The 26,590-nt window shown below is 52.2% G+C and overlaps 1 protein-coding gene across 2 annotated transcripts in view; it reads left to right on the forward strand.

Moving 5' to 3' along the window:
- LRRK1 (leucine rich repeat kinase 1) overlaps positions 1-26,590 on the forward strand; it is a 107,983-nt gene that overhangs the window by 65,400 nt on the left and 15,993 nt on the right. For both annotated transcript variants that reach the window (XM_033100113.1, XM_033100114.1), the window contains 17 exons: positions 668-795; positions 886-1,049; positions 1,837-1,974; positions 4,021-4,133; positions 5,041-5,117; positions 10,122-10,251; positions 10,877-10,989; positions 11,404-11,618; positions 13,571-13,735; positions 14,194-14,366; positions 15,331-15,451; positions 15,700-15,859; positions 16,393-16,669; positions 18,796-18,967; positions 21,691-21,854; positions 22,993-23,132; positions 25,265-25,514. In XM_033100113.1, coding sequence (XP_032956004.1) covers positions 668-795; positions 886-1,049; positions 1,837-1,974; positions 4,021-4,133; positions 5,041-5,117; positions 10,122-10,251; positions 10,877-10,989; positions 11,404-11,618; positions 13,571-13,735; positions 14,194-14,366; positions 15,331-15,451; positions 15,700-15,859; positions 16,393-16,669; positions 18,796-18,967; positions 21,691-21,854; positions 22,993-23,132; positions 25,265-25,514 — 2,700 coding nt within the window. The remainder of the gene's footprint in view (positions 1-667; positions 796-885; positions 1,050-1,836; positions 1,975-4,020; positions 4,134-5,040; positions 5,118-10,121; positions 10,252-10,876; positions 10,990-11,403; positions 11,619-13,570; positions 13,736-14,193; positions 14,367-15,330; positions 15,452-15,699; positions 15,860-16,392; positions 16,670-18,795; positions 18,968-21,690; positions 21,855-22,992; positions 23,133-25,264; positions 25,515-26,590) is intronic.

Consider the following 26,590-nt stretch of genomic DNA (forward strand, 5'->3'; position numbering starts at 1 on the left):
ACCTCCCAGGGAAAGTGAGAAGGGTCTCGGAGAAAGATTCAGGTCCGCAGGACTCTGGCAGCAGGAAGCAGGTGTGGGCAGGCAGCTCCTGTCCCCTTTTTGGGGAGGCCTTGGGAAGAGGCCCCAGGCTGCATGGGAAGGGGAAGCACATTACCTGTAGTGATGTATGAGGATCCATCCCTGCAGGGCGTCATTCCCTGAAGGACCTGAGCTGATTTCAAAAGCTACGGCTCTAAGGGGAGTGAGGGAGAAGAATGTTAAAAGGAACTTAGGGACATCAGTAAGAAGGGGGAAAGAAACCCGCACAGAAAAATCTAAAGAACAGTCTCATCGGAGAGGGGGTCTTAACCAGGGCCAGACTGAAGGGTGCAAAGGTTGACGGCGCTCCTTTGTGGTCTTCCAGCAGCCATTCAGGCAGCCACTCATGTTGCTCTCATATCTATGAAAAAAAAAGCTTTCATCCCATCCCTATTGGGTAGTAACCAGGCCCACAAAAGTAACAGTTAATGCAGAGTAAAAATCATATTGCTACATTTCTCGTGCACACTCTGTAGCCTTGTGCAAGGAAAAAAGGAAAAAATATATACTTCCATGTTTACAGAAATAGGTAACAATGGTGCTTTACCTCTTTCTTCTGACCCTTGACTTCCTTCTTCCCCAACCACAGGCTCCTGGAAATTGACATTTCCAGCAACAAGTTGTCCCATCTGCCGCCAGGGTTCTTGCACCTGTCAAAACTTCAAAAACTGACAGCTTCAAAAAATTACTTAGAAAAATTGTTTGAAGAAGAAAGCGGTATGTTCCACCATCCATAGCCTGACTTGATTTGTCGTTTTCTTCTTGACAGGGATATTTTTTACCAATTCTTCCTTTTTCCCCCTCTAGCCACTAACTGGATTGGTTTGCGGAAGTTACAGGAACTCGATATTTCTGACAACAGATTGACAGAACTCCCTGCGATTTTTCTTCATTCTTTCAAGTCCCTCAATTGTCTGAATGTCTCCAGAAATAACCTGAAGGTGTTTCCAGACGCCTGGGCCTGTCCTTTGGTTAGTATCACCCGGGAGATCACAGAGCCTTCTGGGAGCCCTGGCTCACTTCCTCCCCTTGGTGGCCACACTGGTGTTACAGACCAGCAATGTCACTTAGCATCCCGCAGCTGAGGGTCTCCGGCAGGTAACTCACCTGAAAGCCAGCCCACCTGGCGTGGGGCTTGAGATTCGTGCCGTAACACCCACAGAACTTTCCACAGTTACAGCTTGCATGTCTGGCACAGGATGGCTTCTCCCCAAAAGGGGTGGGGGCGGTTCCTTTAGGGCAGCTATAAAATAAGAATAAAGAAGAAGAAATAATCTGCTTCCAACACACTGCCAATTACATGGGGTTTTTGTTTCTTGGGAAGTTTGCTTGTTAAAGCAGATGGAACAGCATACAGAATATGTGTGTTTTATTGCTGTTGGTTTTAAACCAGGAATTTTCCATCACCACCGCTAACATTTGCAGTTTAAACATATGTGTGGGACCCTCTCTAGAGCACAGCCCTGAATTGTCCCAGTATCTCCAAGGACAATAGGCCAGATGTTCTGGAATGAAGGGACAGGGCTGTGAGCCACCTTTGTGTCCCCCAGGACACCATTCCCATCCCTTCCTTGGAACATAGTCGGGAAAACGGGACAACCACAGTTTGTAGCCTTTTAACTGAATTGGATTTATTACAGAGCCATAGTGTTTAACAGTCTTATTTTTCAACCAAATTTGAAAACAGTCTTTCGCATATGCACCACCACATTTAAGCAGCTAGTTAAGATCTCATTTTCTTTGTTGTCACACTCCTAGAAATGTTGTAAAGCATCCAGAAACGCTCTGGAATCTCTACCGGACAAAATGGCTGTCTTTTGGAAAAACCACCTGAAGGATGTGGATTTCTCAGAAAACGCGCTCAGAGAAGTTCCCCTGGGACTTTTCCAGCTTGATGTGAGTCGGATGACGCCTTTATTTTTCATTTCCAGCGTGTGTGTGTGTGAGAAAAAAAAATCACTCTACATTGCAGTGACAGCTGTGTGCTTCTCCTGAGCTTCTGAGACAAAAAAGGAAAAAGAAAAAAAACGTGTGTTGGTTGTGAGCAAAGGTTGGGAGGACATGTGCGAAATGAAAACAGCTATGGGCGGGTAGTGGGATTATGGATTTTCATCCTCAGGCCTTTCTTTAATGTTGACCATGGAAGCACAGCCCAGAAAGCCCTCGGTCTGAGCTTCTCCAGCTCTGTCCCTTTGCGGGTGACTCTGAGGTCTGCTGGGGTATGACGCCCAAAGCCAAGGGAACTCTGCAGTTCAGGGCCTTCTTGTCCCTGCCTCCATCCCAGGAGGTGGCAGCGCTGGAATTCCTGCAGGTTGGAAGCTCCTTTGGACATGAATTCAGAAAAGTGCCTTTTCCCAGAGCCCCGAGTGTCCCCGGCCCCTCCCTACGTCAGCACGGGGCTGCTTTTCCACTTTAGGTTGTTGCAGGACCCTCTTGCGCTGTCCCCTACCCCCCACACTTGAATGGGGACCCCTAAAGGCAGAGCATGGATCATAAGCACTGCATGGCCTTGGCGCCCAAGGATGGGCCTGGTAAGGGTTTGCTGAAGGCATGGAAGCAGCCAGGCAGCGTGCTCAGGCCTCGGCCCCCGTCCTGCCATGCCAGCCACCTGGGCCCCTACAGGCTCTCTTCCATGTGCAGCTTCCTCCATGTTCAGGGATCCCTAAAAAGCAGCAAAGACCCCTGCAGAATGCATGTTCTCATCATGTAAATGATGAGGCTCATCACGTGACAGGCTCCTGGGCAAATGAGGGCAAAGAAAGGGCCTGGGGTGCGTCCACTGCGAGGGGAGGGCTGGTGGGTGAGGACGCACGTCACCAGTACCTGCAGAGACACCCTGGGAATCAGTTCACATCCACCACCTGACCTCTGTCCCTGGGGGAGAGCCTCTCGGCCGGGCCCCTGTTCTGGGTCTTTCCTCTTACCTCATGCCAACAACTATTAATAGCTGACTTGGTTTTCTGGTTCCCAGCGCAGCCAGAAGCAGCAAATCAGGAGGGAGGGAACCTTGTCTGGGACTCACCAGTCGGCCCTGTAGGAACCCGTGTCCCTCCTCCAGGTGGGGGCCTGGCGGGGGGGCTGCATGACCCCACACTGGCCTCTGGCAGACATTCCGTGGGCGGGCTGGCTGCAGGTGGCCACCCTAGTTCTGATGGTGGGGAGTGGTGTGGACCCCCTTACACAAAGGAGGGGACAGAGCGTGTGGGGTAAGGACTTTAAAGTGGGGCGCCCTCCTGAGCCCCCTTTGTGGACAGGATAGTCAGCCTCCCTCATGATGGCTCGTGAAAGGGTCACCCTCTGCCCCCGCACTCTCATTAAAGTGAAATGCGTTACTAGTCCAAGGGTGGAGTCTCTCCCCCTCAGTGACAGTTGCCTGTGTGTGGTAGGTGGCCATCCGGGCCAGGCAGCCAGCGAGGGCACCACAGCCACACAGCTGGCCCTGGGTGCCCGACCAGCAACAAGTGTACAGTGGTGGCAGGTCACACTCAATGTCATTGCCGCCACCCTGCCCTTTTCCGGGATGTCATCTGGGCCGGTCCAAGGAGACCTCCCACGATGTCCCCTTCCATGGTGACTCTATGGCCTCCAGGACCTTCAGAGGTGGCCACTGTTCCCAGGGCAGGCCCATGAACAATTGTCACTTACGAAGCCTCAGCCCTGAGAAGTACGTGGGCTCCTTTCATTCTGGAATAATTGCCTCCCATTGATCTGGAGGGAGGGACCTTCCAGAAGTGTTGCATCTGCTTGGCATAGTTTTGTGAGTTTGAAGAGACTCTTGAGCCCCCACGACTGAAATCTTGGTGAAAGCGAATCGGATCTAGTTGTCCGGCTGCACTTTGTCAGAGGAGCGGTCTTCTTTTCAATGCCTCCTCACCTCTGCCAGTTCTGAATGTCTGGACTGGTCACGCCATGTTTGCCTTTCTCTCCCTCTCTCTGTCCCAGGCCCTCACGTTCTTGAGGTTACAGGGAAACCAGCTGGTGGCACTGCCACCTCAAGAGAAGTGGACCTGCCGACAACTCAAAACCCTGGATCTCTCCCGAAACCAATTTGGCAAGTAAGCAAAACCTGGCAGGTCCTGGGTGTGTGGGTGACGCAGTCAAGCAGGCCCTTGGGGTGTGTTTCTCTTTGCTTGTTGGGGTGGCCGTGACCAAATGTGACAGGCCGGCAGCGTAAATAGCAGACGTTTCTTTCCTCCCAGTTCTGGAGGCTGGAAGGCCAAGAGCGAGGTGTCGGCAGGGCTGGTGTCTTCTGAGGCGTCTCGCCTTGTCATGTGCCCGGTCTCTGTGTCGTCCCATGACCGTCCCTCTGTGTGTGCCTGTCCTAATTGCCTCCTCTTATAAGGACACCAGTCAGGTTGGATTAGGGGCCACCTAGTAACCTCGTGTTAACTTACGCACCTCTATAAAGACCCACCTCCAGATACAGTCACCTTCTCAGGTCCTGGCAGTTAGGACGTCAACATACGAATTTGGAGGAGGAGAGACTTCTTCGCTCAGCCCGTAGCGGTTTCCTCCCATTTTTAACTTTTAAAAAGTACCCCCTCCCCAAGGTCTTTTCATAAAAGGTAAAAATCTGGGCAAGAGCCCAGCTGGCCATCGGGGCCCTGGAGACCAGCCTCCCGGGCTCACTTGAGATCCCCAAGGAACAGCCTAGAAGGTAACAGCCACTAGAATGGGCATTTCTGCTAGGTACAGAAACGCTCACACCTGCCTGAGGGAAACCACCAGGCCTTAGATCTTTTTCTCTGGACATTTTCCCCCCAAAGACTTCCGTCCGAGCACGGTGGTACCGAGCAGGCAATGGCAGCCGACGCTTACACGTCAGCTGCAGGGGACCCAGCACCGTGCTGATGACCTCATGTGCCTGTGCTGCCCTCCTCTGTGCCTGCTTTATACAGTCACAGCCCAAATAGTGAGGTCTTTGTCCTGCTTTCCTCCAATTGTGACTTTCTCTCCCTGCAGAAACGAAGACGGACTTAAAACAAAGCGTATTTCCTTTTTCACCACCAGAGGGCGCCAGCGCTCAGGGACAGAGACAGGTGTGTGGGGGCTGGGAGGTGCTGCTGGGCCGGCTGTGTCCCTGCTCTACCACAGGCAGGAATCGCCCTTCTTGAGGGCTTTCCCCCAGAACCCTGTGGGAGTGCCAGAGATGCCCACGTTTGACTGAAAAGCCTGGCCGTGAACTGTGCCTATTGCCTGTGTGACACGTGTGGCTTGCAAGTATCCCGAAACCCCTTTTTTGTTTGCAGTCTGATGAGACTGATGGCTCTGTGTGTGGATGCCCTGTGTCTGGGGACAGTGCCCTGTGTGTGGGGACACTGCCCTGTGTGTGCGTGGCCTCACCACGTGAGGTATGGATTGTGGTTTCCCGTTTTGCAGATGAGGAAACTGAAACTCCCCGAGTGTCTCGGGCAGCTCGGGCTTCCAGAACAAAGCACCACAGACTGAGTGGCTTAAAAACAACACAAATGTATTTCTCCCGGCTGGAAGTCCGACATCAGGGGGCCAGCATGGTCGGTGCCGCTGAGAACCTTCTCCCTGGCTTGGGGACGGCTGCCTTCTTGCTGTGTGCTCACCTGACAGAGAGAGAGTGTGAGCACATGCACACAAGCTCTCTTGTGTCCCTTTTTCTAAGGACACTAATCCCACCATGGGGCCCCACCCTCATGACCTCATCTAACTAACGACCTCATTTAACCCCCACAGGCCCCACCTCCTCATGCCGTCACATTGTGGTCAGGGCTGCAAATACGGATTTGAGGGGACACAGTTATTCTGGAGCGTGGGCATTGGCCGATGTGGTCACGTGGCTGCTGGGTGACAGGGCCAGGTTTCGGCTCAGCACTGTGGGACCCCAGTGCCAGCCAGAGAGCAGCCTTGTGAAGTCCTCACAGCCACACGACCACACTACAGGACCTTGTGAAGTCCACGTGGGGACACAGCCACCCTCCGCCCCACAGGCCGTCCTGGCGAGGCCGCATTCCAGAGGGCCTGGGAACTCGCCCCACAAACTCACCAGAAACAGAACTTTCCCTAGACTGTTTGCACTGGCCTTAGCAGAGAATCTTCCTAGGAAAACGGGCTCTTCTTCTTAATTATCTTCTGTGAGGTACAGTGGGGACCTGTCCCTCGCATGAAACAACCAGCCCTGCTTTTGAGCCTGAGCAAAGCTAAGACTTGGAAAGCCAGGAACGTGCATAGAAATACCCCTCAGGATGATGTCCCGTAGAACAGGCACCGATATTTAGGTCATTTTCAATGTGATATAGCTTCCTTGTCTGGCTTTGTAGAGCTACGTCCGCAAGTGTTGTTTAAGTACACACGGTGTTAGGGGGGGATGAGAAACACCACAGAGGCCGAGACACATTTGTAGGAGGTGAACGAACAGTCTGTCCACCTGCTGTACCTTTGGATGAAGCGGTGTGCGTGTATGTGCACGTGTGATATGCATTGATAGTCGGGTATGAGTGTGTTGACGTATGACTGAAAATGTAACATCATCAGTGAAACAGACAAGTGCCCAAAACTAGACCTACGTCAATATGGGAATTTACTATATGACAACGGTAGCATTTCAATTTCATGGGAAAAGAATGTTTTATCGCTTCCATACATCGTGTTGGTGTAACCGCTTGCCCAGATGGTAGGGGGAAACCACAAGGCTAGATCCCTGACCTGACATCAATTCCAAAAATAAATAAATAAGCCAATAATGTCCACATGGATTTCAGATTCAAGTATAAAAGAAAAAGAAAACAGTAACATATAAGAGACTATATGTATAATTGGGGGTGGGGACAACCTTTAAAAGCTAGGTGGGAAATCCAGAAATCAAGACCAAAATCTTGGGCTTTGTAAAAACAGACTGAGAAAAAAATAGTTGCAACATAAATTGGCTTAAGTCCCTATATATAAAAACTGCTTACAGATTGATTTAAAAAATAACAACAACAACCCGACAGGCAAAAAAATGGGCATTGGATATGGACAGTTTGCAGAAAAGGAAGTCCAGATGTCCCCGACACAAATGAAAAGATCCTGAACGACACCAACAATTAGGAATCTGATAAGTGATACTTTTTAAAATGAAGGGCTTCCAATGAACAAGATAAATAAAGAAATAAACCTCATAGACACAGACAACAGTTTAGAAGGTAAGGGGCGAGGGAGTGGTAGTAGAAGATAAAGGGGATCAAATACATGGTGATGGAAGGAGAACTGACTCTGGGTGGTGAACACACAATGTGATATATAGATGATGAATTACAGAATTGTACACCTGAAACCTGTATAATTTTACTAGCCAGTGTCACCCCACTACGTTTAATAAAAATTTTTTAAAGTAATAACAAAAATAATAAACGAAGGGCCTTAGGACTTTGGAAATTGAGTCCAGATGTAGGGATTTCACTTGGAAGGAAAGAGAAACACTTTGTTCTCATGAATGCGAAAACGGACGACGGGCAGGAAAAGAGTTGCTGGTATAGCTCTCAGTCCGGCTTCCATCGTTGTGGGTTCAGTCTCTTATTAGAAGGGCGTCTCCGGTTTAAAAATGCAGACCATGCAGAAGTGAGCGAGGAGATGGGCACAACACTTGGGACCAGCCACTCCCTTGTGAAGCCACCAGAGTGCAAGGCCGAAGGCACATGGTGAAAGGTACCCTGGGGACACGTATCTGCCTGCTGGAAAGTGACTGCTGGCGGCCAGCAGGAGACCTGTATAGGGAGCTAGGTGAGGAGACCACACCCCTTGGAAGTGCTTCTGGCAGAGGTGCATGGTGGAGTTGGCTTCTGACAAAGTCCTCTTGAGTTTTTTATTTTCGTCTAGAAAGTGGAGGCCACACCTGGGTGAAAAGAAGGAGGTGCATTGCAAACCCCTTTTCTCAGTAGGGTTATTCTCTCAGGGCTGGTGACTCTGGGGTAAGGAATTGTCTATAAAAGATAACTTGTTTACAGATGGAAAGTAAATGTATGTACGTTCAAGTAGTCATATTTGTGCAGTGGCCTCGTCCAAAAATAATTTGAACGGCTGTTTTTTACGGTAAAATTCAGACCAGCAGGGTCATAAATAACTTATGAATAAATGCTTTCAGTGCATAGATGACTCAAGCTGGGCTCTCCCAGCCTTTTTCACAGTTCCCACACTATGGGAACGAAGTGACAGGTGCTGCCTCTATCCATCGTAGTCGTTCCTTGTTCCATCTGTCCGTTTACTTAACGAGGCTTAAAAAAAAAAAAACATGCCAAGATCAAACTTTAAAATTGGAAAGCCCCAGGCCAGGTATTCGGAGTGGGTTCTCTGGGCTGAAAGTGCACCTACTGATGTGAATGAGGGCACGCCCAAGTCGATCTTTCTTTTTCATTGAAAAAAAGGGAAAAAAAGGAGCCTTTTTGAATATTTTCCTAAGAGACAAGGTCTCCTACAAAGCCATCTTTAGGAGCCTGTTGCACCATTGTATCCACCGGGGCCGCTGCATTGAGTCCCATTCAACACTGCGGCTAACTAGGCAGGTTTTCCAGGCACCGAGTTTGGTATTCCGTTATCGCCTCTCCCAGGACATTCTCTGATCCCCCCGATTGCCCCAGGAGCATTGATACGGCAGCTCCGTGGGTGGAGAAAAGCCAGAGCGAAGGGAAGCATCGCTCCAGCCCCAACAAAAGATTCTGGCTTCGCTATCTCGCTTGTCTGGCAAAGAACCAGGCCAGAGGGCTGTGAGGCAGTTTTATCTCGAATTCTCCAAGCTGAAAGGGACCCTCGGGGGCACTGTCCTGGCCCCCCGCCCCAGCCTGAGGAGGGAGGACAAGGCATGTCAGAGACTCTGCTGAAACCCAAACCTCTGATTCTCATCAGTGTGTATTTCCAGGCTCTGTGCCACATTCTTCCTGAACTCACACACTGGGTGCCCCTGGAAACAGCAGATTTGACGTGATTTTAATGGTAATCTCGTCATTAGCCTAATTAATGAACTCACTTAAATGCTAGAGAGTTGGCTTGCTTCTCAGCGAATGCCATCTTAGGAAGCATGAAAACTGAGCTCAATTTATGTTTTTAGTTAACTAGGTTTTTTTAATTGAAGAAGTGATACCTGTACATGGTAAAAAAAAAAAAAAGTTTGTTTTGAACAGGACCAAAGAGCATGGAATATTCAGTCTCCTCTAATAATTTCCTGCCCCAGAGACAACTGTGGAATTTCATGTACCTCTGGTAACAGTTATGTTTGTGTCTAACATATGTGTGTAACACATACATGCATGTGTGTGGTATGTGTACACACGCCTGTAACATCACATAGCATATATACGTGTGTGGTATGTGTACACATGCCTGTAACATTGCATAACATATGTACATGTGTGTGGTGTGTGTGCACATGCCTGTAACATTGCATAACATGTACATGTGTGTGGTGTGTGTACACATGCCTGTAACACCACATAACATATATACATGTGTGTGGTGTGTGTACACATGCCTGTAACACCACATAACATATATACATGTGTGTGGTGTGTGTACACATGCCTGTAACAACATATAACATGCATGTGTGTGGTGTGCCTACATGCGGATATCATACAGCATATGTGTGTGCTGTGTGTACACATGCATATGACATACACAAATACACGCACGGGGTGTGTTTGCTCACATGTCTGAACATGTTTTGAGGTGCAGAAACTCAGCCTTCTACATACCTTCATTCCACACCTTGTTTTTTTCAGTCCAGCCATAGCTCCTGGGTGTCCCTTCACACCCAGACATGCGGACCTGCCCCATTCTTTGTCATAGGTGTATATTATCCCATTATCCCCGTGGGTGGACGGCTGGGCCATGTTCTAGTTTGGCTACTACAGACAGTGTGCCAGCGAGCGTCCTTGCTCTCACATCTGTGCCCCACGTGCCAGGATGCCTAGAATTAGAATCCCTAGCTCGACGAGACGAGCATCTTACTTCTGAGGTTGCTCCAATCCTCACTTGCCCTCCTCACTGTGATGGTCCAGAAATGTTTTCCAGTGTGCGTCTGCTCTGCCATTTCTTTGCAGCGTGTGTGCTGGAATTGCCGGCCTTCCTAAGTGAGTCCTTAGAAGTCCTGTGTCTGAACGACAATCATCTGGACGCAGTGCCCCCCTCCGTTTGCCAGCTGAAGAGCTTATCAGAACTCTACTTGGGGAAGTAAGTGCACGACTCGGGGCAGCACCCGTGACCTGTGGCTCTGGGGACACAGAAGCCGGGAAGCAGGGAGCCACCTAAGTACAGAGAAGCAGCCCGTGAGATTTGCAAAACTGGGCTTAGTCCAAGAGGTGCGGGAGGGGATGGCCGGGGACTGGTGGAAGCATGCCTCTTTGCCACCACGCTCAGTTATAATGAGAAGAGCTATTTACCCATTCGTCCTTTCTCTTACTGAGCAGCTACTGCCAAGCGCCACCTTGGGATTCAGACAGTGTGCAAAGCTGGATGCAAGTATAAGATATTTATTTTTCCTCCAGGTTACGCTGCCTTTTTGAGAAGAGGTGGCAATCATCTTTAAGGGTAGTGTAGTTAATGAAAGAGATCGATATCCCACCTTCACTCCTTCAGACCCTGGGGGAGGGGACCCAGTTCCAAGCTGCCGGATTTGCATAAGACAGAGGTGCCATTTGTAGCCCTGGCTTTCCAGGGAGAAAGGCTTTGAAATTAGTATTGAAATGGAATGCTGGGGGAGAGAGGGGAGGGGCGAGGTATCAGGCTTGGGGTGCAGGCTGTTGGTGGTCCCTGCAGGCCCCAGAGGCTGCATATGTGTGTGTGTGTGTGCTCTCAGCAATCCAGGCCTCCGAGAGCTCCCTGCTGAGCTGGGGCATTTGGGAAACCTCTGGCAGTTGGACACTGAAGACTTGAATATCATCAACGTGCCCGCAGAGGTCAGAAAAGAAGGTAGGGCTTCTTCGGCATCACCCCCTGGGAAAAGCAGCTCAAGTCTAGTTGTAAAGGACCTGGGGTGGAAACAGCGGAGTGACCCACGGAGCCCAGCCCCCTCCGGTGCCTGGGACGGTGCCCTGGAATTGTCCAGAAAGCATAGTTGCTGGGGCCTGTTGCGTTGTAACAGACGGTGTGATAAAACTCTCTAGGACCCTGTAGGAAGTAAGGATGCTATCTTTAGGTCCTTGACTTTTCGACTTAGCTTTTGGGGTGATCGGTATCCCACCTTCACTCCTTCAGACCCAGTAGCCTTCTCAGGTCGCCCCATGAGAACGCACAGAAAGTGTTCCTGCCACATAGGATTTGGTTTCCCGAGAGACGTGAGCATGTCCCCGTGACATCTCCTTCCCCTCTGTGATTTTTGCGTAGGCCCCAAAGCCATGTTGTCTTACCTGCGTGCTCAGCTGCGGAAAGCCGAGAGGTGCAAGCTCATGAAGATGGTCATCGTGGGTCCCCCGCGCCAGGGCAAGTCCTCCGTCCTGGAGGTCCTACAGACGGGCCGGGCCCCCCAAGTGATGCATGGCCAGGCCACCATCAGCACCACCAAGTGGGAGCTCCAGAGGCCAGCTGGCTCCAAAGCCAAGGTCAAGGATGGTCGGCGTGCAGAGTCCCCGTGGGTGGGAGGGAGCTTCCCAGGGCCCCTTCTCCCTCCTCTCTCGGGCGCCCAGGATTTCCTCAGCCTGTGTCCGAGGCCCAGGATATTTGCAGGGACCACTGTGTGCTGTTTCAAACCAGCTCCTCCCAAGGGCACTGAATAATTTCTTAACGTGACCTTGTAGGTTTGTGTTAGAGCCAAGTTCAGGCTCCAGGCCAGTGGCTCGTAAGCCTGGTTGTCCATTAGGTTTCTTTGATGAGCTTTGAAAGACATCGTTGCCAAGCCCACCCCACCCCTGCCCCGGGCCCCAAGATTGCAGTTCCAATGGTCTGGGGTAGGACCTGCCCCAGAGCCTGAGAAATACAGCTGTAGGCATTGAGACACACCAGCCCCGGCCCCTAATGGGAGGCTGAGAAGACCACCCAGAGTATGAATGCACTGTGCTCCCTGACGCCCGCCTGCTTTCACCCCAAGTTCTGCAAAAGTCTAGTTTTTAAGCCCTCCTTACAACAAATCCCACAATGCACCTATTATCCTCCTGTTTCCCATTGAGTATAAGACAAATGAAACTGAAAGTTGTCTTGCAATCGAGTCAGGGAAAAAAGCCTGTGGGATGCAGTGGGATGAAATATAGCACAGGGCCGTGAGCTGTGTCTCCCAGCACAGAGAACACACGCGGATAACGCCTCCATTACCTGTGGCCAAATTTGTGGTTACAGGGAGCCACAGGGTGCACGGAGGCTGTTTGTGGAAAACCGAGAAGCCTTGAAACCAGAGGCTGCCTGATTTTCCCATAGCTCCCAGCACAGCCGGCTGGAATGTCTTTCACACAAAACACTTTCCAAGTCAGGGAAACCCAGCTCGAGGCATTAGGCATTTAAGCCGAACGTGTATTTTCACTCGGACTCAGAAATGAGTCCTCTAAGAAGGAGTCCTGTCTGTGACGGCCAGAAGAGTCAGGGGACAGAGCCCACAGTCAGGGGAAAGTCAGGCTAGGTCATCTGAAATGACCAGAGCTCTGAATCCCCTCCTGCTTTTTCAAGCAACTATTCAATGTCACTTCCTTCCAGCTGTTCTTTACCAAATGGTTGTCTGAGGCCTGAGGGTGAATTACTGTTTCCATGTTTCCTCTGCTTCAGCCCCGCTCTTCCTCCCTGTCATGGTGAAAGTGTCCCCATTTTTTCCTTGAAAGACAGCCACCTGATCTGTCAGCCAGTGAGCCCCTAGCTCTCCGTGCGGCTGGACCTGCAGCCAGTGTGGGCCAGCTGTCCATTTTCATGTTTATACAAAAGCAGGTCAGCCCGCCGCGTCTCAGAGGCCAGGGCGCAGCGTCGTGGGAACGGTTCTCGGCTGCAGAAAACCACAGCTTTAGCCGCCCAAGCCAGACTCTTACCTCATAGAGCGATAGAGAAACCAGCGTTGACACAGCCGTTCCCGGCAGCCCAACAGCAAGGCTTTTGTTTAATTCCCAGGTCAGGGCAGTGTTCCTGCATCCTTGGTGGGCGCCGCCCTCTGACCTACGCGAGTTCCGAGGCCCGTGGCCTTGGTCTCGCTCAGATGGAGGTTAAGCCTCGGTGTGAGACCACTGACGTCAGTGCCGGCAGGATGTCTCCTCACCGTCTGCAGCCCAGACGGAGGCAGGACAATGCCCTCCAATGTTCCACAGGCACAGATGGCCACAGCGTCCAGGGCTGGGCCCCCACTCGGTCAGCAGTGGACATAAACCTCCAGAAGTCCACCCCTGCAGCCCTGGGCCCCTCTCCCCACCCCAATGGGATTATTGACTCCCAAGACACATAGTGAGACATGCAAAGCTTTTCCACTGTCACTCCTTTCTCAGGCCCCTGAGTTCAGCGTTCGAAGCGCTCGGTTATCTCGATTGACTGACGAAAACCGTGGTTTCTAAAATGCCTTCCTGTCACTGCCTTGTTGCTCAAGTAGGTTGATTCCGTGGAATTCAACGTCTGGGACATCGGTGGCCCTGCCAGCATGGCCACCGTCAACCAGTGCTTCTTCACGGACAAAGCCCTGTATGTGGTGGTCTGGAACCTGGCGCTGGGGGAGGAGGCCGTGGCCAGCCTGCAGTTCTGGTTGCTGAACATTGAGGTCAGGACCCGCCAGCCCCGCAGTTCTCTGTCCCCTGCACCGCAGGGGCCGGTCACCTCTCTGAAGCGTCCCCTTGACTGAGGAAAAGAATTGTTAGGGGATCGCGTCACAAAGGGCCCCGAATCGTAGGTCACAGCGAAGCACCTAAACCCTCCTGGGCCAGGGGGTCGGTGGTGCTCTTGTAATTCTCTCCTACGTTAAATTCAAAAGTTCCTCCCTGTTAGACCCACAGTGGGGGCAGGGCTCCTCTCAGGTGTGCAGGTGAGTGGCCTGGATGCAGCCACTCCCCAGGTAGCTGGGCAGGAGTCCTGTGCATGACAGACCCACGAGGCTTACAGACTGAGGAGTGTGGGGTGACAGGCTCAGGACCACAGGCATCCATGTGTGTGTGGGGAGGTGGGGGGCCTGGGGAGCTGTTTCCAGTCCCTGGTTCTCAGTGGCAGGTGTGTCTGTCACAGGCCAAGGCCCCAAACGCTGTGGTGCTGGTGGTCGGGACACACCTGGACTTGATTGAAAGCAAATTCCGCGTGGAGAGAATCGCGACGCTGAGGGCCTACGTGCTGGCGCTCTGCCGCTCGCCGTCTGGGTCCAGGGCCACCGGCTTCCCGGACATCACTTTCAAACACTTACAGTGAGTGTCCCAGGGCTTCCTGCTCGCTTGACCTCGCACGTGGCTGTGGCCGCCGGCCCCTCACTTGTCCATCTCCCTGGGGACCTTAGGGATCTGCCTGCCTGAGGAGGGCTCCTCTGGGGCCCCTTCCAGGGCGGAGAGTGGCAGCCACGGCCCTGGAGAGGGTGAGGAGCTGCTGGCGGACAGGAAGGGCAGGCCTGGAGACACCCTGTCGTGGGCACTCCTGGGTCCTACACCCTCGTGGCCAGTGCTGAGCATGCCAGGCCCATCACGTTTGTTTATCACTGACCGGGAACAGATCCCTTGTGGCCACATTGGGTCTGGGTGGTCCGGAAGGGCTGGGATGGGTGAGGGTGCTGCCGGGTGGGGTTACAATGGGCCAGTGCGTGGGCTACCAGCACGCAGGAGCTGTGGCTTCTCCCATCCCCTGTCCTCGGTGCCCATTTTGCAGATGGTGAAACTGAGTTAAGTAAGCGTTCTCTGATACAAATAAAGTGTACGTGGCTGCAGCTGCACTGGTGGCTTCCCTCACTCTGGGTGGAGTCCCACGGACACGGACGTTGGAGCATGGGTCAGCCGGGGACACACCCGCCTGGCTCAGAATGCTAAATTCCTGCTGCACTGGGGTCTGTGACAATAGGAGCACTCACTCTGGGTCAGAGACGTGGGTGTAACCAGCGTCTGCTCTTTTCTAACTTGTGTCCTTGGGGTTCCCCTTGTGCCTGCGTGCCTCACTTTTCTCTTCTGTATAATGGGCAGGTTGGAAAGACAGACTAAAGTGACATATCATGGTGCTGCCAGCACAGTGGTTTGCACCAGGAAAGGCCTAAGTACATTTCTCTGTGTCCGTATTTCATGAATTCTCTCGACTTGCCAGTGTTTGGGATGAAACACCGGGAAAGCAGATGCTGGGCGTTTGTCAAAGGGGAGTGTGATGAGTGTGTGATTCTTTTCGCACTCACAGTGAGATTTCCTGTAAGAGCCTGGAAGGCCAGGAGGGACTGCGGCAGCTGATTTTCCACGTCACGTGCAGCATGAAGGACGTGGGCAGCACCATCGGCTGCCAGCGCCTTGCCGGGAGGCTGGTGGGTACCGCCCTGGTGCAGTTGAAGCCGGGGGGCCTGCGTCCTATTTGTGGGGAACCCTCACTACCCTCTCTCCCTGCTGTGTCGTCAGCTCTGTGTCCCCATGTGAGCAGTGTCTTGGGGAAGGGGAGCGATGGTAGTGACAGGAAGCATCCCACCTCCTCAGGCCTCAGGGGAGCGGCAAGCGGGCCAGGCTGGCCTGGCACGCCGCAGGACCTGAAGGCCCAGCCTCGCCCACCTGTCCCCAGGTCCCCAGGAGCTACCTGAGCCTCCAGGAGGCCGTGCTGGCAGAGCAGCAGCGACGCAGCCTGAATGACGAAGTGCAGTACCTGACAGACAGGCAGCTGGAGCGGCTGGTGGAGCAGACGCCCGACAATGATATTGCCGACTTTGAGGACCTGCAGTCTGGTGGGTGCAGGGGGCAGTGGGCGAACAGGGAGGGGGGACAGGTGGGTGACAGAGGGGCCCAGCTGGCTGTGCCAGGAAGGGAGACAGGTGGGTGGGCTGCGGGGCAGGTGGGCAGGTGGGGGAGAGGGGTGCAGGTGGGCACCGGCAGGCACAAGCACAGGGCCCCCAAGAAGAGGGACTCAAATTTGTCACCGCTCTGCACATGTCTGTAAAGGACTGCAAATGCATGGCGGGTATTGATTTTGCGGTCACAGATCAATTTTAAAGAGCAGGCGAATTTGCAAAGACAGACTCCGTGAATAACAGACATGGATGGACTATGGCCCCCCAGCTGACGGTCAGATCAGCACGTTGGTGGGGGTCAGGACGGAGCAGCACCCCACAGAGTGGGGCAGCCCGCTTGTTGGAAGGGCCCGTGTGTGGGGAGTGTTGATTGCCCCCTAGGAAGGATTTGTGTCCCGGGACCCCAGGGGAGGGCATCACCCTTTTGCCCTCATTCTGACACGACTCTGTCCCATCTCCTCCCTGGACAGCCATCAGCTTCCTCATAGAAACGGGCACCCTGCTCCACTTCCCGGACACCAGCCGCGGCCTGAGGAACCTCTACTTCCTGGACCCCATCTGGCTGTCAGAATGTCTGCACAGAATCTTCAATATCAAAGGCTCCCGCTCGGTGGCCAAGAACGGGGTGATCCGGGCGGAGGACCTCAGGATGCTGCTGGTTGGGACCGGCTTCACGCAGCAGACAGAAGAGCAGTACTTCCAGTTCCTGGCCAAGTTTGAGATCGCCCTGCCCGTGGCCAACGACAGGTGCGTCCCGGGAGGAAGGAGTCCAGGCTGGGGCTGCTGTGGCTCCAACAAGATTCCCAGGGATGGGAGTGGCGATGACCTGCCCACCTGGGCAGGCCGCTCCTTCCTGTGCCATGGGTGTCTCTTTCCAAGGGGTCCAAAGAAATCTAGTTATTGAAAAGGAGTAGGGAAAACCCACAAGGATGGCATGAAAAGGAACTTGGGAGGGGTTCACATTTTAGAGAGTTGATTCCTTGGTTGCCTGGTAAATAACGTGGAGTAAGTGACAAGGCCAGGCGTGCTGATTACACAGCCCAAATTCAACGTGCAGGGAAGGGAGGGGCTGGGGGCCACGTGGCTCGGATCTAGTGATGCTGCAACCTAAGCCAGCTTGGAACTCAGGGCCTCCTTGCCCTAATTGCAGTTTCAGCCACTTCCTGGTCGGATGCTCATATTGCCAGTAGCCAGGATCCCAAATCGGTAGACGTTTTCCATGCACCTACCACAGAGTATGTCACTACACTGTCCCCCAACCGTGGAGCTCTGTGGGCATGCCCATTGAAGACTCCCGGAGCGCTGGCTTGGACCCTGTGCGGCCATTCCATTGGCACAGACTGGGCCTCCTGGGAGTCAGCCCTGGGCTACCTCTGCCTGGGGCCCCACCCAGATTTCCACATGGCCTGTACCTGGGGGAGGGGACCTCAATCCTTGCTGCTCCAGCTCCACGTGGGCTATGAGTGAGTCCTAAAAAGAGAAACCACAGAGAGGAATTCAAAATCCGTATGATCCTTCACACCCGGAGTATCCTGGACTTTGGTCCCTGAAAAGGTGACCAAAGGGGAGGTGGCCTGTGAGGTTATGACATTGCCGAGATCTGACAATTATGTGTCACTTTATCCACAAGTTAGAGGAATGAGGAGACATCAGCACTCAGTAACAGCAAGTGAGTTATACCCACATGCAGATCTGGCTGAATAATAAAATCAGCCAATTCACTGCCAAGTCCGTGAAGGCGTATAGTACAGCAGTTGGAACAGGGAGCCAGGATGCCTGAGTATGGGTCCCAACTGCCTTCCTTTTCTCATCTGTGAAATGGGAATAATATATGGAGAGAGAGGCCAGGGTGGTTGAGAAGGTCCTTTCCCCCAAGGTCTGAAATGGCTGGAAAGGACCTAAAACTTCACCACCTGCCCCACTGGGCCTCACCTGCATAAACCATCCTTCGCCTGTCATGTGAGCTGGGTATCCTTTCTCTTCCCACGTTAGAAAGCGAGATTGCAAGGAGGTTAAGCCAGGTGTGGAAGACACTGAGCCAAGATTGATACCATGCCCTCCGCCCACCAGGGGGGTCACTGAATTTCACTTCTACGGGTGATGTTTTCTGGAGTCTCTTCCAAAAAGTGCTGAAGACATTTTATTGGCCCTAAACTGATGCATTGTAAGGGGATTGGGACAGCTGGAGGCAAAGCCTTTGTTAAGAAAAGACTCTACCTGGAGCCTTCCCCTGCTCCAGGGTCCACAGAAGAGGCTGGTTTTTAGGGACACTCTTGAAGGGACCTCCGCGGTTTCAGCTGTTTTCAAATGACCACAATCGTGAACAGCTCACTGACATGGTGATTCAGCGCTTTTACGATGAGCAAGCGTGCTCTCATAAAGGATCCCTCTTGCACAAACAGCCTCATTCTAACTTTAAAGGCGAATTGTGTCATCTCCACCGGCCAAGAACAATAAATAGCTTCGAAATCCAAAAAACGTTCCTCTGCCCCCAATATCTCCGTGGCCCTTGGAACCGTGCAGCTGTGTTTGTTTTCCCTCCGCCATTCCCAGTTCATTTTCAGCAATTCCCCATCACAGCCCCGTTTAGAGAATCAGCTGCCATTTGCTGTGTCTGACGTGTTTATGGACACAGATGGTTTCATGTCTTCCCTCAGCATTCGTGTAGTTTCTCAGAGCCCTTCATAAACACATTCACGGTGACCGTCTTTGTTTTCTCCCGGAGCATTTATTCTCGGCATATAAACTACCCTCTCGTTCTAAAAATGAAATTGCAGAGCCTGGGAAGGAGGCACCTGGGCTCTCTGGCCCGGGTCGGGGCCCTGCGGTAGAGCTGGGCCACACGGTTCACCAGTCCCCGTGATGTGTTTCAGCTATCTCCTGCCACATCTCCTTCCGTCCAAACCTGGCCTGGACACCCACGGAATGCGGCACCCCACGGCCAACACCATTCAGAGGGTGTTTAAGATGAGCTTCGTTCCTGTCGGCTTCTGGCAAAGGTTCATAGCCCGGATGCTGATCAGCCTGGCGGAGATGGACCTTCAGGTAGCGGGTGTTTCTGCACGGGGTGGGGGAGGGAGGACACCTGTGTGGCACCTGCAGCTGTGCCTTCCAGGGAGGAAAAGGGCTTTTGCTGCAAGGACCTGACGAAAGACGCCTTTTCTGCAGCAAAATTGCTGATTTAGGGCCAGGGGGCAAGCTCAGCATGGCTGCCTTCTCTCCTCTAAGCCAGTGGACCCATTTGAACCATTCTCTGAACACCAGATTGGCACCTGGCAGGCTGAGATGGAATACGCCCTTTAAGAGTGGTGGTTCTAAACTAACCCACATCAAAATCCCCTGGAGGGCTGGGCCCCACTCAGTGGTTCTGATTCAGTGGGTGTGGACCGGGACGCAAGGGACCACACGTGGAGAACCATGGCTTTCCACCCTTGGGTTTGTCACTCAGACTGTGCACTAGACTCACCTGGGGCGCTTTGCACAGGCACAGGCCAGACCACAGGCCGCTTACGTCAGAATCTTTGGATGAAGCACTCAGACATTAGTTTTTTTTTTTTTTTTTTTTTTTTTTTTGTTTTTTTTTATTGGGGAACAGTGTTCTCCAGGGCCCATCAGCTCCAAGTCGTTGTCCTTCCATCTAGTTGTGGAGGGCGCAGCTCAGCTCCAAGTCCAGTCGTCGTTTTCAATCTTTAGTTGCAGGGGGCGCAGCCCACCATCCCATGTGGGAATTGAACCGGCGACCTTGTTGTTAAGAGCTCGCGCTCTAACCAACTGAGCCATCCGGCCGCCCCAGACATTAGTATTTTGTAAAGCTCCCGGCTGATTCACTGTCCAGTCAAGTGAGAACCACTGACGTGGAACTTTAATTGAGTCTGGAAGCAATGAAGACCGAACCTAAGGACTTATTTTCTGGGGGTTCACCTGGGGTTCTTGAAAGGAGGCGCAACTCAACGTTCATTTCGCACAGGACAATAACATGGGAGTAGTAGAGGCTAGAGTGGTGGTTCTCAAAGTGGGGTTCCTGGACCTGCAGAATCAGCCTCCTTTGGGGAGCCCGTTCGGAATGCTCATTCTCGGCCTGCCCCAGACAGGCTGCCTCAGAAACTGTAAGGATGCAGCCCAGCGCTCTGTTTTTCACAAGCCTTCTGGGGGTTCTGGCCCACTGTCCAGTTCAAGAACCCCTGGCATAAACCTGGACTGTTAAACAGTTGACATTAGGTTCAGTATGAGTTTACTTTTTTGCCACAGTCTAATTAAAAGGCCCGTATGGAATTACAGCTTCTTGGCTAAATAAAGGTATTCTTTGATCTTCCCATTTTTACTGAAATGTTAAAAAATAAAGCAGGAGCCTGCAAAATGGTAACTGTCTCAGCCCCTGTTAGCAGGGAGGGGACTAGTTTGTCAGGCCAGGAGAATGCACTGACGGAAGGAGTGGGTACCAGAGCTGGCTCTCCTTCAGGTCTCTGTGCTGTCACTCTGCTGTCCCTTTGAACTCGTCCTCCTGCCATGTTCTAAGTGGGTGGCCACAGAGATTGATGTCGTCGAGTGAGGCCTGAGCTCCCAAGTGGGGGTGGGGGGGGGCAGGTGGGCGTGTGGCGGTGCTCTTGCCATTACCATCCCTCACTGAAAATCAGGAAAGAAGCTCTATTGAAATTCCGATGAGGAAAAGGAAGGCGTTTAGCCTCCTGCGTAATCAAAGACATGCAAATGTAAGCAATGGCGAGATGCCACTTTTCACCTATCAAATTAGCAGACTTCAGCGGTAACAGCCAGCTCCAGGACCAGGAAATGTTCACACTCCGTGGTCAGTGTGTATACAGGTTAATCGTCTGGAAATCGATTCCTCAGTACAAAACGTTCTGATCCTTTCCCGATAATCCTACTGCTGAAAATCTGAAGTCAGGAAATCATTTGAAATGAGAGACAGCTTTGTGCTTTTTTTTACATTCATCAGGCGTGTTTGAGGAAGCAAAAGATTGGAACCAACCTAAACGTCCAAAGAAGAGAATGACTCAGGAAATTCCTATCTTCATAAAATATTGAGCTTTAGAAAAAAAATGAATTTTATGTGAGTTTTTTAATGGCCCTGGAAAAATGAAGCTTGTAAAACACACAAAGTTAGAAATGCAAATTTAGAAATTTAAAAATTAGGAATACTAAATTAGAAAACATGGCCTCGGCTATTTTATAAACATATATGTAGACAGAAAAGAATCGTGGAATAAAATATACCCAAATCTGTTTTTTACCCTTTCCTTGATACTTTATTTTCCGCCAAGATATTTTTCTAATACACTTAGAGATCAGACATTGTGGACCCACTAATTTCATGCACATGTTTCTAACACATATTTGTCCAGAATGTGGACGGGTTAGAAGAATTCTGATATTTGCCAATTGAATGTAAAAATATACCCAAATCTTCCTGACCTCTTTGCTTGGTGTTATTGGTGTTTTATTTTCTCACTTACATTTTTCTGTATTTTCCTCATTTCCTAACATAAATTTTTCCTTGTAAAGTGAGAGGGAAAGATTTGAAAGAGAAAAGCCTATTTTCAGTCCTTTGGGGGAAAATGTGTTCTCAGTGTATTCTGGAGACGCCTGCGGGTCATACAGCTTGAATTTGGCAGCACGTTAAGCAGTGCAGGAGGCAGGGTGGCAGAGATGGTGGCCATTTATCACGGAGGCCCCCGCCAGCCTCTGCAGCTCTGCCCTGGGCCCACAAGGAGCCCGGAATCCTTGAGCAGGGTCCTGTCTCTGTCTTTCAGCTTTTCGAAACCAAGAAGAACACGAAGAACAGGCACAGGAAAGTCACCATTTACAGTTTTGCAGGAAACCAGAGAAATCGCTGTAGCACGTTCCGAGTAAAAAGAAATCAGACCATCTACTGGCAGGAAGGCCTCCTGGTCACTTTTGATGGGGGCTACCTCAGGTAGGAACACCTGAAGGGGTCACCGTGGCACCTCTGCTGGGAGAGTGTCCACCTGGTGTCCAGAGTTCTACTCCCGAGAGCGGCTCATCATGGCAGCTCAGTAGAAATGAGAGGTCTGCCCCCCGCCCCCACTAATATCCCAGAGGGTCCCCATGTCCTCACCCCTCTTTCTCTCCCCAGGTAGGACAGGAAAGGTGAGGGAGGGTGTGGTGACCAGCCCAGGGCTTGAGGGAAGTGGGCAGCCACTGGGCTCTGGCACCCCCACGGTCACTTAGGTGGGACCCGCGGGGCATTGCAGCCATCCGGCTTTACCCCCTTGACCTAAGACTTCATGCCCCTGGTCCCAAATACAACTGACATAAGATACCTACCTTAGCTCCCTTTTCCTATTTTCTTTCTTTCTTTCTTTCTTTCTTTCTTTCTTTCTTTCTTTCTTTCTTTCTTTCTTTCTTTCTTTCTTTCTTTCTTTCTTTCTTTCTTTCTTTCCTTTCTCTTTCTTTCTTTCTTTCTTTCTTTCTTTCTTTCTTTCTTTCTCTCTCTCTCTCTCTCTCTCTCTCTCTCTCTCTCTCTCTCTCTCTCTCTCTCTCTCTCTCTCTCTCTCTTTCTTTCTTTCTTAAGACATCAAGTCAGCTTACCAGGTTTAAAACATGATTTTAATCTGGTTCCATAAACACACAACATTATTTCATATTTACAATGCATCTATCAAAATAGTCTTCAGCTCTACGAGAAAAGATGGGAAAAGGGGCAAGTCGCTATATTTGAGGGCCTGATTGGGGCCACTCTTGATGCCTGGTGCTTTCCTGTAGCTGCTCCCACGTCAAGCTCACAGTTGTCCCTTGGCAGATGAGAACCCTGTGGTTCAGAAAGAACCTTCCCCTGGCTCACACCTGAGAGCCAGATCCAAGTCTGAGCATGTCTCACTGCAGAGTCCTCCTTACGTCCACTTCACCGTGTTGGGGGCGGTGGGGGGACAAAGCAAGGCAATGCACACAGACAGGAGCCCCTGACGGTCCTGCCCTGGCACAGCCACCCTGGGGGTCCCTGGGGTTTGGCTCCTGGCCTTGGAGGCAGGGGACCAGCCCAGGGCCCTCCACGGCCAGATCACAAGGGACTCCCTTTTGTCTCTGGGTTGCAGTGTGGAATCCTCGGACGTGAACTGGAAAAAGAAAAAAAGTGGAGGAATAAAAATCATTTGCCAGTCAGAGATGAGGGACTTCTCGGCAATGGCTTTCATCACAGACCATGTCAATTCCTTGATTGATCAGTGGTTCCCCGGTAAGAGAAGGTGCTGAACCAAGTCTCGGATGGTGTTGATACGGTTGATCCTGGAACAACACGCGTTTGAACGGTGTGGCTCCGCTTACACGCGGATGTTTTTCGATATACGGTTCACGGCGGCAGGTTTTGCATCTGCAGATTCAACCAACCACGGATCGAAAACAGGCCTGGGGGTCCTCGGGTGCATTGTCCTGCACCATTTTCTAGCAAGGGCTTGAGCATCTTGGGTTTTGGTGTCTGCGGGGCTCCTGGAGCCAATCCCCATGGATACCAAGGGATGACTGTAGCTGCATTCTGGGGGAGTCAGGTTATAAGAGGATTTTCGACTGTGCAGGGTGTCAGCACCCCTAACCCTCGCATTGTTCAAGGGTCAACTGTATTTTTTTATTAATCAGAGTGGGGCTCCTTACTTGGGGAACAGAAATCCCGCTGGGATGCAGCCCAAGGAAACCAGGGGGGTTCTAAAACAGCCCTCTGGTGGAATCCTGACCCCTGGGGGAGTCCAGCTGTGGGCACGGGAGGGGCCGCTATGGGGAGACGTGGGCCCAGACCCCACAGGGCGTGTGCAGGACTTGGCCTCCTGGCTGCCCACAGCGTGTGGGGAGAAGGATGCCCCTGGTACCAGGCGTGGCCCAGTGTGACCCTCAATGTGACCCTCCCACACTCTTGTTTGCGCAGTGAGAACAGTGCTGCTGGAACCTGGGGGAGGCAGTACATGGAGCTTTATCTCTTGTGCAGGGGCGGGAGGGAAGGGATCCCCACCTGCCAAGGGCCCCCTTCTCCGTCCCTGCCTGCCTCCCGCCCCAAATCCCAGAGGTGCTCAACCACCCCCATGGCCCTTTGCAGACACTTTGATCAGTTTCTTCACTGACAGTCCACCCAAAGAAAACACTCTTTGAAGTGAAGCTGCTGGGCCCGCTGTGTGTTTTGCTATCAGAGTGGAGACAAACCCACAGAACATCCCATAGGGAGGAGGTCATCTGGGGCGAAACCGGGCAGCCTCTTCCTGGGAGCCCTCAAACTCGGAAGGCTGGTGGCCCAGCAAGCAAAGCACAGCCTCAGAATCCTCCCGCTTCCCTGTACTGGCTTCCTCATGGCTTGTCACCCCTGCGTCCCAGGAGAGGATCAGAGCAAATGTTTAAGGGACAGTGGCAGGGGTGGTCAGGATGCACACTCTGGACACCAGAGCCTGGGGTCCTTCAGGTGTGGAAGAGAAGGTGACCTACAAAGATGAAAAGCTTAGAGGGGCCTCAGAGAAGACAGTGTGGCGTGTGAGCTGTGGCAGTCGTACTTGGCCATTCAAGGGGGGTCCATACGAACCCTCCTGGGCCCTTTGTGGCTCCCCACCAACCAGTGGAGGGTTTCATGGGAGGATTGGGGCTGAGGGCCTGAGACGGGGCTGCCCGGAGATGCCACCACCAGCCAGCTAGCAGGACGTGTTACAAACGGGCCTCGGAGAGCAGAAGTGCCCAGAAAGTTCTAGAAGTCCACCTCCTACCCCGCACAAAGCAGGCCCTCAGCTTGCCCTGAGAAGGCTTCCACAGGGCACCGTCGGGTGTTTCTTTGCACCTCCTTTTAGAGGTGTGCACAAAAGCTGTGTGTCTCCCGCCCAGGGGAACCCATGTAAAATGACAGGTTTTGTCTCTTATGATTTGTATTCATTTCTCCCGATGCATTGCTCTTCTAGAAGGAATCGTAGTAATTGCAAGCCTCGTATTTCTCATTTTAACAATGGCTCCTTACCGGTTGTGGTTCGGTGGTTGGAGCGTGGCATAGCTCAGACTCAGCCCACAGTGTCCTGTCAGAGCCCAGCTATGCAGGAGGGGTCCCCAACCTCTGGGCCCCTCCTCGGCCAGCCTGCTCAGGGTCTGGACCACTGACCACCGGTGGGAGGCTGTCCAGTGCATTCCTGACTCCTCCCTGCATGCGAATTTCAGGATAGAGGATGGCATTCTCCAAAAAGGAACCTGAGCCCAGCAGTCACGTTTCAGCGACTCCCTGGGGTGCAGGGGAGGGCAGACAGACCCCCTCCCGAGGAAGGCCACCCAGCCTGGGGTTGCGGGGTGAAGCTCAGGGACCTGCCTGTGGCCACCTTTCTGTAAGCTCTGCCCCACTCTGTCACTGTTTAGCCCTGACGGCCACAGAGAGCGATGGGACCCCACTCATGGAGCAGTACGTGCCCTGCCCGGTCTGCGAGACCTCCTGGGCCCAGCACGCCGACCCTGGTGACAAATCGGAGGGCGTGCAGTACTTCGACATGGAAGACTGCGTGCTGACAGCCATCGAACGGGACTTCATCTCCTGCCCCAGGCACCCCGACCTCCCCGTGCCTCTGCAGGAGCTGGTCCCCGAGCTATTCATGACAGACTTCCCGGCCAGGTATGCCCCAGCGCCACACGGCACAGCCCACCCTCGGGTGCTGGCAGCTGCCGTAGACACTGCTCCCACCCAGCCCTGGGTGATGTTTATGGCCCCATCCTAGGCTGCGGGAAGGGAAGCGGGCTGTTGCCTTTTTGTTGTTGAGGCCAAGCACTTGGGAGAGGAGCCATTCCGGGACCCCACTCCGTCTTTCCCTCACGTGGCTGCAGCTCCTTCCAACGGAGCTGGCCGCCCCCTGCATCCTACTTTGCTGCCATCCCAAGGAATGGACTGTAAAGGCTCCTTTACCTTCAAGAAGGGGCACAACCAGCCCGGGAGCCTCATTTTCATTTCTTGGCAAACGGGGACTTCTAACTGCTGCCCCAAGTCTGAGCACTTGGACCCCCAAAATCGATTGAGCCCCCCTGCACTAACCTAAGATGATAACTGGGGAGAGAAGCCTGGAGAAGATAGAAAGTGTCTGTGGTCCCATCCAACAGGAAACAGGCATGAAATCCAAGGGCTCGGGACAAGGTGGAGTCTTCTGTAACCATGGAAACCAGAAGCTATGATCTTGTCTCCCTGGAGACAATTTGACCTTGGTGGTTACCGGCTCTTTTGGAGTTGTGAAGTCCTGTTGTTTTCTTATTCAAAGGATTGCTCCATCTAGTTTCTTTAAAGAAAATGAAACTTTTTTGGGGGGTTGGGGTGGGAGAATATGTTCTCATCTTTCCAAGTTGATCCCCATCTCAAGAAAATACACATAGGGCACTCTGTGATACTGTAGAATTGGGGTTCCAAAGCATGCTTCTGCATGAGTCTGTTAAGAAATTGCTCCCTACGTGGAATAATTTCCTCTGTAGTTCTTTTCAATATCCCCCATTACCTCATTAGTGCCAATGCCAGTTAAACACTGCTTTTCTGCTGAAAGACTTTTTTTACTCCTAAATCTTTAACATGATCGTTAGCACTTCTTGGACCATATGCAGAGTTTTGTATATGTGTGAATCAGACTCTTTTTTTTGGGGGGGCGGAGGGGAAATGCCTGATTAGACAGCCCCCAAATTTTAGAACTTCACTTATTTACGGAACGTTGT

Source organism: Rhinolophus ferrumequinum, chromosome 28 (assembly GCF_004115265.2).
Source record: "Rhinolophus ferrumequinum isolate MPI-CBG mRhiFer1 chromosome 28, mRhiFer1_v1.p, whole genome shotgun sequence".
Taxonomy (NCBI): Eukaryota; Metazoa; Chordata; class Mammalia; order Chiroptera; family Rhinolophidae; genus Rhinolophus; species Rhinolophus ferrumequinum.